General features: G+C 40.5%; 1 protein-coding gene across 5 annotated transcripts in view; it reads right to left on the bottom strand.

Annotated features, from left to right (window-relative positions):
* EPC1 (enhancer of polycomb homolog 1) overlaps positions 1 to 12,649 on the bottom strand; it is a 111,096-nt gene that overhangs the window by 77,717 nt on the left and 20,730 nt on the right. For 3 of the 5 annotated variants that reach the window (XR_013960016.1, XM_080657618.1, XM_080657617.1), the window contains exon 1: positions 1,763 to 2,322. The exons of 1 other annotated variant lie outside the window; for it this stretch is intronic. Coding sequence is in view for 2 of the 4 variants with exons in the window: in XM_080657618.1 (XP_080513744.1) it covers positions 1,763 to 1,915 (153 nt within the window). In the remaining 2 variants the exon portion in view is untranslated. Of the gene's footprint in view, positions 1 to 1,762; positions 2,323 to 12,649 lie in introns of those variants that run through there. One more of the 5 variants, XM_080657620.1, reaches the window with a different exon arrangement.

Raw genomic sequence — 12,649 nt, forward strand, 5'->3', positions numbered from 1 at the left:
TACTACAGAGCTATATTGCTTTTATCAAGGCTCTCCCCCTCCTTGGCTGCAAAACAAGAACTAGAAGTTAATTTCCAGGGCAGTGTAACTGCAACACCCCAAATTTAAAGTATAATCTGTAAAACTTATAAACAGAAACAAAATAAAACCAAAAGACAAGATTCTGCAGTCACAAGTACTTTAATTTTTAAAAACAAATCACTTATTTAAAAATAAACAAATGGCACCATTCTACACTAAAGATGATACAAGTAAAATAAGAGGTTCTATCTCAATGTACTGACAATCTCCACTACTACATACACTTATTATTTAGCTTACCTGTAAAGTTATATTTAAGACACTACTCTGAAAAGTAACATTCGACTGTCACAACTGTTTTACTTTAAAAGGTTAAACAACCCAAACAGTTTAAACAGCTTTATTTTTAAAATCAACATTACAGAGTATAATTTCTACATTTAAAATTCTTACAGTACCAAATTGAGGTATTACAGTACAATTTTCCACAACAAAATTGTAGGGCACAAATCCAGCGATTCCTCGACTTCCTTGAACTGTCAATACACTGCACCCTGTTTAAAGGGCTGTACCTGAAAACCAAGGTATGCAATTCCTTAGGATTAGAAGTCATCAAGTTATACTGTCAAGGATCTGGGGGAAATGAGAGGAAGATTCTATTATCCTTATGTCTGAACCCAACTTCCACGACAAGGTAAAGCCACAGCTATGATACAATGTCTATTAGCTGTAACTATTTAAGTACTGAAACCCATCCAAATTAGACATCTTAACATTAAGATTTCTTTAGCAAGGTTATGGATAAGAAAGGATCCTCTTTTGAAATGTAGATCTGTAACATCTATTTGAAGTGGGTGTTTTCTCCCCCGTGATGAGAAATTAGAAAGCACGCGAACTTAAAACTTTATTTAAAAAAAAACACAAGACAGTTTTAGACGAGCCACGTACTAATAAAAATATCTGCAATCATCTGCAACATATTCTCGAGGATCAGAGAAAAAAAAACTCAGAGTTTATTATCCTCCCACTAACTAGAACGGGGGGGGGGGGAGCGGGGAATGGATGCAGAAGTGCCAAGTATACAGAAAATCTGCTTTGAAAAAGTCGTCGGGGCAAACATGCAGTCCTTTCAACACTTCGTTGCAGGGAGGGGTGATAAAGTCTCAAAGACCTGCAATCAACATTGACGCCTCCGAAGGCTCCACATGGGGCCCCACCATTTCCAGGCCACCAGGAAGTGAAACGCCCCCTCGGTGCACAGAACCTGAGCTCACAGGCGCCAAAGGCGCGCGAAAGCCGAAGCGGCCCTAGAGCGCCACCCAGTGGCCCGCGCAGCGGCCTGCAGGCGGGTCCTCCTCACACCCGGCGCGCCGCACCCCCACCGCGACCCAGCCCGTTCCCGTCTCCAGAAGCACAAGGCCCAACCCGACAACTGAGACCACAAAATGGCTGCCGGCAGCTCCGTCACGTGACCCCTTTGTGCCTTTAGGGCTCCCGAACTCCGTAGGACCCGGGTACAAGTAGCCAGGGTCAGCGGGTGGCCTCAGAGGAGGTCCCGTCTAGCCCGGGCGGCCGGGGTTCGAGGACGGGGGAAGCGGGGTAAAGGGCCGGCCAGCGACTGAGAGTCAGCGGCGGAGAGAAGATGGCGGCCATTTTGTGTGGGTTTGGTGCTCCGCCGCCGCCGCCGGCAGCAGAGAGAGCGGGGCCTGGCGGTGGGTCGGACAGGGGAGTTAACACGTACCGACTCCTCTTCCTTCTCCATTCCGGTGGGCATCTGCGGCACGGCTCGGTTTATCGAGGCGTATTCGTGCAGGTCGGGCAGATCCTCACAGCGGAAAACCGGCAGCGGCTTCGAGGCGTCTAGCGCCCGCGCCCGAAACGACAGTTTACTCATCTCAGGCGCAGCAGATACCTCTCTGCTCTGGGGAAACGGCCCCGGCCAGCGGGATCATGGAGAACCGGGGGATCGGTCCCCACTCGTCTGCCGCTGCCGGGGACTTGAGGGGCGGAGCGCAGAGCTCGCCGTCCGGGCCCTAACAGCAGCCGGGAGGGTGGGAGGCTGTGCCGCTCCGCGCCTCTCTCGCTCGCTCTCTTCAATACGCCATGGCCAACATGGCGGACATTAAAACTCCACTGTGCGCTCTTCAGCCAACCCCAGCCATTCCCCACACTGCATCGCGCAGCGGCGCGGGCACGCGGGGGGGGGGGGGGCGCGGGCTCGAACGGGCGCCGGCCCGGAGCGCGCGTCCCGTCAACCCCCGGCGCCCGCCGGCCGCGCCTGGCTGCTCGCGGCCCCCGCCCTCCGCGGCGCGGAGGTGGCGGGGCCGGCCGGGGGGTCCGGGCTCGCGGACGTCGGGGCCCACACCCCGGGCCGCCGCTCGCTCTCCGTACACGCTCACTTTCTCACGCTCGCTCCCTCCCGGCGCCGTTGGCACACAGGCGAAGGTGCAGGGCAAGTCACTGCACCCCAGGACTCCCGAAAGGCCGCGGCGGGAGAAGCGCAGGGCGGCGCTGCGGCCCGGGGTCGCCGCGCTCGGGCACCTGTGCCCCCGCCCGGCCGGCGCGAGGGGCGGGCGACCCGGACCAGGGCCGGGAGCGGTGGGTCAGGAGCGGCGCTCGCGGGGCAGCTGGTGGATGAGGCATCGTTATCGTTACGCATTAGGTCTTTGAAACAAAAATATGCAAACGAAATTGGGGCAAAATGCTACTTCAGGTGAACTTTTGTCAGCAGTTATTTTTATGTTTAATGAAACTCTGGATTACAACATTTCATAGGCATCGCATCCCATCACTGGTTAGTTCCACCCACCGGGCCCAATACTAAGGGCTGTCATCCTACTCTGATCCAAAATAGGGTTTTTGCTTTGTTTTTTAATTCTGCATTTTATCAAACTATTCTACCCTTTTATTATAGTTGAAGCAAAGAGAATAATTATTATCAGCCACTATAACTTTCAGGGGAAAATTTAAAGCAAGACCTATTTCAAGATTTTAGAGCCAATTCTCTACAGGTAGCCCATGATTTTTTGTTTGTCCTGAAAGAAAATGCTGCTTCAACATAATTATGGGTTCACACTTATTCTTATCATTTGTTCTGTGAAAAACTATACAATTGAATCATAAAGACCTGTAGTACTCCTGCCAAACCTAGAAAGAAAAACAGGAAAAGCTGAATTATTAGAAGAGATCTAGATGGATGTGATAGATTGTTAACACTTGATTTATATTACAAATGAAAATGGTTATCCCCAGAGAGCTCTTTCTAGTGGATTATTTTAAAAATCAGAAAGACTGTTGAGGTGGGTTTAATAAGTTTGGCAAGAAAATTTCAAATGTTCACTGAGACACAAAAATGTTTCAGTCTGTTCTTCTCCCGGGGATCTTCATAGTAAAAATAATCACTGTTCTTAAATAGTGAGTTGGATAGGACCCTTTCAGGCTGGTTTATCTACTTACCAGGTGGGGAGAAGATAAGGAGAACATAGATGACAGTTCTCCAAAATTATCCGACAACTAATATTGACAACTCACATCTGCCGGGTAGAGGGGTTTCCATTACATTTTCTATGAGTATGCATTTATTCATTCAATGAACAGTTACTGAACCCTCAGGGCCTTGGAAGTATGCTGCTGATTACTTAGCATCTACAATGCTCCTAGAGGAGCTTACACAGTGGGAGGAGGACCTGTGGATTACAACTGCCACACCAGAGGTGGGTATCTTGATGAAAGCCCAGGCTACCATGGAAACAGGCAGGAGTGGCACCCAATCCATGGGGAGTGACTCTAATGAAAGCATTCAGGAAGGCTTTTTGGAGGGGATGACATCTGAGTAAAAATTATGTAGGATAACTATGGATTAACCTTGCAAAAAAAAAAAAGTAGAGGAAGAAGAAGAAAGGTTTTTTAGTCAAGGGAAGCAGCATGGGTAAAGACTCAGAGCCACAAGAGTGCATGTCACAATCTAGGATCCTCAAGAATTGCCAATTGCACTGTGGAATATGGCACCTATTTAGACAGGTTTCATAGTTCTGAAAACATTGGCTGAATATTAGTATAGTAGTCCTCTCCAGCCTACAGTAAAATCCTAGAGAATTTGGTTGATTGAAGAACCCAAGACTTTATAGAACAAAATAGAGTCGTAAGTCATGAACGAACCACTAAGGAAACGAATATATTTTTAACCTTCATTAAAAATAACAGCGTATGGATAACATTTTCCACATCCTATACTAGTAATAATGGGCATCATACAACTAAGTTTCTTGTTCCCTAGAAATTGTAGAATCACCTCCCAAAGCAGGTTGAAAGAGATGCTTACAAATTAAGCTTGACCTTTTGCAAATAATATGCCTGCTAAGAGACATTTTCTTTCTGTATCAGTTCCCCATCCAATTCAATGCCCTGGGTTTCCAAGGACCCAAAGGCTAAAGTCCTTATTTTCTTTCAAAATATGTTTTTATTGATTTCAGAGAGGAAGGGAGAGGGGGAGATATAGAAATATCAATGATGAGAATATTGGTCGGCTGCCTCTTGCATGTTTCTTACAAGGAACTGAGCCCTCAAACTAGGCATGTGCCCTGACTGGGAATCAAACCATGACCTCTGGTTCATAGGTTGAGTGACACCAGACAGGCTGAAGTCCTTATATTCTAACTCTCCTCCCTCCTAAGGAACAGGAGTGCAGCAATAAAGGTTCAGGTTCAGGCTTTTTTCTTCAGCTTTTATCCAACCAAAAGTTTCCTTGCAAAAATGGCTAATCCTGCACAGTCTTTAATTTTTTCTATTCCCAACATAAAGTCCCCTCTTTGTCTTAAGTATCCCCAACAATGGTGATGTGACATTTTCAATATTACAAAAGATACATACTAATGTAAAGCTGGCTACTAACTTTCCTCAAAGGAAAACTCTTGGTTAGGAAGGGATTTGCAGTTTTTAAAATACTTTTAATTCATGTCATAAATATTTATTGAATAGGTAACACACAGTACCATCATCATTGGGGATACAAATAAAATGCTGATAAAGGGATACACAGTTAACCAACTGACCAGATGCAGTGCTGTGGGAGTTCAGAAAGAAAGGTGTCAGTTCTGGCTGGGGTGATCAGAATCATGGAGAAGATAGCAGGTGATTTGGTTCTGAAGGATGACAAGGATTCCACTTGGTAATGGGAATGAAATGGGAGAAGAAAGGGTATTCAGGGGAGATGGCAACTGTATGAACAAAAGGGTGGGAGATGTGCTTGAAGATGAGAAGGTTTATTTGGCCAGAGTTCATAGGAAACTCCAACAACAATCCAGGGGAAACTGAGAAGAACTTGGATCAAGGGAGTAGGAGTAGAAAGTAAAGAGACATAAGTTTTAGTGGTAAAAATAATTACTTACAGTGTCATTACCCTGAAATGTGATTCATTTAAAATACAACAAACTAAAATATGTCAAATGCAACTGCTCTGACACTAGTTGCTGGATATTATAAACCTGAAATATAGATCTAATACTAACATGTCTAATACGGGCCCAAGTCCTCTTAGTTCTCCTTTGAAATTGTTTCTGAGATTTGCCTCATTATTTCCATTACTAATGTCTTAATCATAGTCCTACCTGGAAACAACCTCCAATCCATTAAAAATGTTTTTAAAAGATGTTTTTATTGATTTTAGAGGAAGGGAGAAGGATAGAGAAACATTAATTTCCTCCTGCATACCCCACACTGGGGATCGAGCCCACAACCTGAGCATGTGCTCTGACCAGGAATCAAACCAGTGACCTCTTGGTTCATGGGTTGATGCTCAACCACTGAGCAACACTGTCTGGGCCCAATTCATTTTTGATTAATTCATTACTTCATAGGACACTGTGCTGGTATTCTAATAGTGGCTAGTAAGAACTCATCATTGCTGGTAGAGGTTGTGGGACTCTGGGGATGTGAAGAATACAGTTCAAACCACCCTTCAGGGCTTCATAGTGCATGTCACCAAGTCAAAGTGCCCAACCCCCCGTTTTCCATCTGTATCCTTCTTTCCCCAAATCATTTATTTATAACTACTTTTTATTTTTCCATCCCATAAAGTCTTTCATTTTCTCTTTGCATGTGTGTGTGGCATGGCTGTGAAGGCCTCATAATTTTCCTGTGCTCTGCCCAATATTGCTTCTCATTACTGCCTAAGACAAGCTCTTCATTATCTCATCTCCTCAACATCTTTACAAATCAATGTCTTTCCTGTCTCCAGGTTTTCATTCATTCCTTCTTCTATTCTCTCTGTCTGGCTTCAGATCATCTATTTCTATCGAAATGCTACCTCACATTTTTGAGGAATGTTTTGAGGATTAAGTAAAGTAATACTATAAAGCATTTACAATGGTCTCTGGCCCACAGTAATATTCAATAGATATAAATTATTGTTATCCTTTAAAATCCAACTCAAATGTTACCTCCTTCATGAAACTTTCTTTGACTGCTTAACCTCTCTAATTTCCTAAACTGAAGAATGTTAGGTAAAGTAAAAATTCTTAAGCCCATACCAATGTTTTTATCTCTGAACTATTATACTTTTAATCAGTAAAAGTAACTATTATTTAATTTCCAAAGAAGTTAAATTCTCTTTCTATGTGACAATTTATGAACATTTACTATGTGCCAGTCAATGCAAAAGTCCATTTTAAATACATTACATCAATTTTTATGACAGCCTATGACGTCTGTCCTGTTAGAGGTTGCAAGACCTGCCTGTGGTCACAAAGTTGTCAAAAGGCAATGCTGAGATTGAAATGCCTGGTGTCTGATGCCAGAGTGGAGTCCCAGAAACTGAATTATAAAGTGAAATGAGTGAACTAAAAATGAGGAAAGAGATATGCTTCTTTCAAGAAGCTTGGCTATGAGGGGAGGGGACAGACAGAAAGGGGTAGCAATTCAGGTCCTAGTTTTGTTGTGTTTGAAGGTAGGGCATGTTTGTATGCTAATTCATGTAAGTGGATTAACTTTAGGACCATCTTCCTCAGAGGCAGGCAGGCAGGAAGGAGGGCAAAAATGGATAGTGATCCAAAGAAGTTAAATTCTTTTTGATGTAAAAATAAGGTAAAAATAAATCATAATACCAGTTGTGGTAGCAGGAGTCTAGATTCTTCATTCCTTCAAGCATTCAACAAATGTTTGTTGTATATTTACTAACAGCTAGGCAAAGCACAATCCCTATAGCTCACAAAGCTAATAATAAAGTGAGATATTGCATTTGTATTTAATTGGGAAAATGTGGAATTATTTAAAATGTGTGAATGCACAACAATCTCAACATTAAAATGTAATACAGTGCTATGATTAAAAGCATTGTACAAAAGTACTAAATACTGAATTAGTATATTTTCACTGTAAGTGACCATTTTTTCTTAACTTTCTGCTTTTGTTCCCCATACTGAGTTATATAAAGAAATAATTATTCTGCCCGGCTGGCATGGCTCACTGTCAACACTGAGTGTCGACCTATGAACCAGGAGGTCGTGGTTCGATTCCAGGTGAGGGCATATGCCCAGGTTATGGGCTCAATCCGCATTATGGAGCATGCAGGAGGCAGCCAATCAGTGATTCTCTCTCCTCATTGATGTTTCTATCTCTCTCTCCTCCCTTCCTCTCTAAAATCAATAAAAATATATTTAAATAGAAAATAATTCTTAAAACATAACTTTTAGGAAAATAAAAACTGGAAGCTTTTTATGATGTGTTGCTTTTTTTCATTTAGGAAATGGTGGGAATAAGATACTGCAAAATTCATTGCAATATATTTCACAGGGTTTTACAGTAACAATACTGAACTGATTTTTTTTTACATGGAATTCTATACATAATATTTAAGAATTATGTTTGATATAAAATAAAATAGTTTAGAATATTTCCAAACAGTCTATTGCTTCCTTAAAGAACAAAGAGCAAATTTTGAATCTTAGCAAACTGTAGCAGGATAAACTTAAAGTAGTTCAGTTTAACTGTATGTCCAATATATAGGACTAAAACAAATTGCACCTGTCTGAGAAGGAATTAGAATTTTTAAAAATCCATTTAGTGGTTCTAGCACTATTGCAACTAAAAAAATAATTATGAAATGTAATACACCTTATTGTGTAATGTAAAATCCTAAATTTATAGAAAATCCACTCTGAGCACAGCAAGAATTTTGCCAAACTTCAGACATGCCCACCTTCCAAAAGGAAGGTGATTGGGTAAGTTTAACCATTTTTTGGATTTGCCTTCCTTAAGTCCCAGTTCTAGAAATCATCTGATCTTTCCCCCTCTATCCTGCAGGCAGTTAATGAGACCTCTATGGCAACATTTTAATGAGGATACTACTAAAGGGAGCTGGAGAAGTGGAGGGAGGCATAAACAGGAAGTCATTTGGAACTTGACCACTAACAATGTAGTATTTATGGAATGTTATCCATTCCATTTATTTTGCCAGAAGAATAAAGGTCCATCTTAGAAAGTAAGTATTGAAGTATTTAACCATATGTATTTTTTAAAAATTGGTATGTTTATCTAAACTGGATTTTGTTTAATTACTGGCACTCACTGACAGACTATTGTGTATAGTCCGGTGTTAGTCTGTGGTTATAAGGGGCAGAAGAATAAAGTGAGAGGGTGGGAGAGAAGGCTGACCAGGAGGAAAGGGGAGGAAGAGGGAAGAAAAGTAGCAACCTTTAGGTGCCTTATAATCTTGAGCACATTAAACTTGAGCATTAATTTTACTAACAAACATAGGCAGATCAGTATGGTATAAATGACATATAAGGGGTGAAGGAAAGAAACTTAGGAAAAAGAAAAAAAACTGTTAATGAAATAGAAATTTATGTTGAAAGCTATAAATCAAATATATCAGTAGGTGATGGACAAAGAAAGATTGACAGGGAAGAGGGTATTCAAGAGCAGGACTATTGTGAATTGCTATTATTTCTATGACCCAAGGAAGGAAATTATTTCTATTATTAACTATCTAACAAGCTAATATTAGTGAAATAAAAGTTTTACTTTTACTATATTCTTTTTTTTTTTTTTTAGCCTCACCCGAGGACATTTTTCCATTGATTTCCAGAGAGAGTGGAAGAAAGAGGGAAAGACAGAGAGAAATAGCAGTGTGAGAGAAGCACATCAATTGTTTTCTTCCTGCTAGTGCCTGACCAGGGCCTGGGCCTGGCCCTGCAACTGAGGTAAGTGCCCTTGACCAGAATCAAACCTGGAACCCTTTGGTCTGTAGTCCAACACTCTATCCACTGAGCCAAACCGACTATTCCTTTTTATAATACTTGGAGTATCATTGTGACTGCCAATTGCTCTCTGGATCCGGTTCTTCCTCTCTTTCAGAGGAGGGAAGGGAAAGTGATTTCTGACCCGAGGAGTGTGACTTTGGTGTGAAAGATGATTTATGGAGTGAAAGGAAAGACCATGGAGAATGGAGCCCCTGAGAACATCAACAATTAGGAGACAGCTGAAGGAGAATAACCAGGAAGAGAGCAGAGGAGGAGAGGCTAGGAGAATCATGGAGAGAAGCCAGGTGAGGTCAGTATTTTAAGGAGATGATCAATGAGGAGGACCAAAAAGAATGAGGAAGTCATTGGAGATCACAGCAAGTACAATTTCTATAGGATGCTGTGGGCGGAAAGTATGCTCTGTTGAGTTGGAATGTGAATTGGAGGAGTCTCAGACTGAAGCATGTTAATCATTGAGCAGGTAAGCCAACGCCATGTAGGATGTGGAAGTGATTTCCCAGGGTCCTCCCATGTACTTTTCTAGGTACTTGCTCACAGGAGTGAGAGCATCTTGAGCAGCGGTTCTCAACCTTTCTAATGTCGCGACCCACAGGTTGAGAACTGCTAGCAGGGTCGCCTAAGACCATCGGAAAACAAAGATATTTACATTACGATTCATTAACAGTAGCAAAATTACAGTTATGAAGTAGCAATGAAAATAATTTTATGGTTGGGGGTCACCACAACATGAGGAACTGTATTAAAGGATCGCGGCATTAGAAAGGTTGAGAACCACTGACCTTGAGGTTCAAAATCAGCTTAGCTTAGGGACACAGAATAGCTAACATCAGCAGTACCTCATACATTAAATATCAGAAGAAAATACATTTTATTATTTCACAAGTCTTCACAAAATCCTGTCGATAGGGAAGAAATAAAACGTATCTTCCATTTTTAAAGTTGCAGAAACTGGCAAACAAAAGACGAACCTGACCTGTTTAATTGGCAAGAGTATAAACCATATCTAGAGCTTAAGATTTCTTTTGAATTAGGTTTCCCAAATACTAGATTTTTAAGCCAAAAAAACAATGCAAGTACCCTGTGGTAGCACATATATTTGGATATATATTTTGGTTTTAACTGATTTACTCATAATCAGGTTAACATTTGGTGTTTTTATTTCTTCCAGTCTTCTGGTTTTGTTTTTCATTTGCCTGTTTTATAATAGAATAATACTGTATATTGTTTTGGGGTCCCCACTTCTTAATATAATTTTTAAAAATACATTTTTATTGATTTCAGAGAGAAAGAGAGGGAGAGAGAGAGATAAACATTAATGATTAGAGAGAATCATTGATTGGCTGCCTCCTGCACATCCCCCACTGGGAATTGAACCACAACCTAGGCATGTGTCCTGACTGGGTATCAAACCATGACCTCCTGATTCATAGATCGAAGCTCAACTACTGAGCCAAGCCAGCTGGGCCTTCATATAATTTAATAATGTTCCCACCTCATTAATATTCTTATAGGATCATTTTTGACAGAGATACTTATCCTATGTATATAGCATAATTTACCTAATCTTCAACCTCTAAGGGACATTTAGAACATACTGACTTTTGTTTATTATAAAGAGCATATATAATTCTCATAGAATATTTGAAATAAAAATGGGTTTAACTCTTCATGGTTTAAGGCACAGAACAAATTTCTGTTGTTCTTTGAATGACAATAAAGCAAATCTACACAAATGAAGGTTGGCAATTTTATTGTCAATTTGAGCTGATGGCAAAAATCCAAGTCTTAAATGTCAATATTTCTTCCCAGATATGAACTAAGAATCTTAAAACTATGTTCCATAAAACACTAATTCAGATGTTACATTCTGAAATGAGTTTCATAAAAAAAAAACAATATATTAGAGAAATACTGCCTATTATAGTGTTCTCTTTAAAATATGTATAGGCACACAATGTATAAGCTCAGACAAGTCCTGCAGCAAAGAAATTTATTTACTAATACTTAGCATGGTATTTTCCAAATTTATCTGACCATATACTATCAATTATTACCATTAGTTAGTTCTATAAAAAGCATACTTTGGGAATTCTAATCTAGGCAGTGCAAGGAAATGAGTTTTTCTGAACAAGTTATCCATTTATTTATTTTTTAAATATTATTTTTATTTCTTTTTTCAGAGAAAGAGGAAGGAGGAGGGAGAGAGAGAGAAACATCAATGAGAGACAAAGGTCCATCGGCACTCAACCAACTGAGCCACACCGGCCAGAGTTATCCATTAATTACTTAAAAAGGTCTGACATGTATAATTTGAAAAGGCATAAATATCTTGTAAATATGAAGTATTATTTTTATTAATTCTTAAGATTTTTATCCTACTAAAAACAGTGCAAGGTAAGACATTTGAGTATAAAACTGGGACAGAATTCTAACAGGCACTGGAATTGACCAAATTGCTAAACTTTGGCAGTATATTTGGTATTTAACACCAAATTCACTAGAATGTTTAGCTACATTTCTTTGAGTCACTACTAAAAAGAACAAGTTGAATTTTGATTCAAAGATTTTTACTATAACTTAAGCTCTTGGTAAGTAAGAGTCATAACAGAATCTATCAGTTAGGTTGTTATATTGATTCAATGAAGTCATTAAAGCAGAGAAACAAAAGTCATGCTCAATAAGCATGAGCTATTTTTTAAAATATATTTTTATTGATTTCAGAGAATGAAGGGAGAGGGAAAGAGAGAGAAAGAAACATCAATGATGAGAGAGAATCATTGATTGGCTGTCTCCTGCATGCTCCACACTGTGGACTAAGCCCAAAACCTGGGCATGTGCCCTGACTGCAAGTCAAACCATGACCTCCTGGTTCATAGGTCAATGCTTAACCACTGACTGCACCATGCCAGCCAGGCAAACATGAGCTATTTTTAAGGATATTTTTATTTTACTCCTTTGACTAAATCATTTTACTTTTCTGAGCTTTATTTTTTGTATGTACAGTATCTATAATAATAAAAGCGTAATATGCTAATTAGACGTCCTTCCGGATGAAGCCAGGGCTGCGAGGGAAGCCCCGATCCCGGGTGCCAGGGGGAAGCCGGTGCCAGCAGCCAGGGAAGGAAGGCCTACTCTTGCACAAATTTCGTGTATCGGGCCTCTAGTAAAACATAATATTGATTGTAAACCCTTCAAACCTCTTTAGCTAAGGAAACAAAACAAAGCTAAGAAATCCTCAAATGAAACCATAAACCAACTAGATATATATAAACTAATTTGTACACAAAATTATACTCATCCTCTGGAATCTTTTTGTTTTGTTTCCATTTGATAGTTTTGTAACATCTCTATGTTTAAATCTACAAGGAGCT

The sequence above is a fragment of the Plecotus auritus genome (genome assembly GCF_963455305.1).
Source record: "Plecotus auritus genome assembly, chromosome: 1".
NCBI classification, from domain to species: domain Eukaryota; kingdom Metazoa; phylum Chordata; class Mammalia; order Chiroptera; family Vespertilionidae; genus Plecotus; species Plecotus auritus.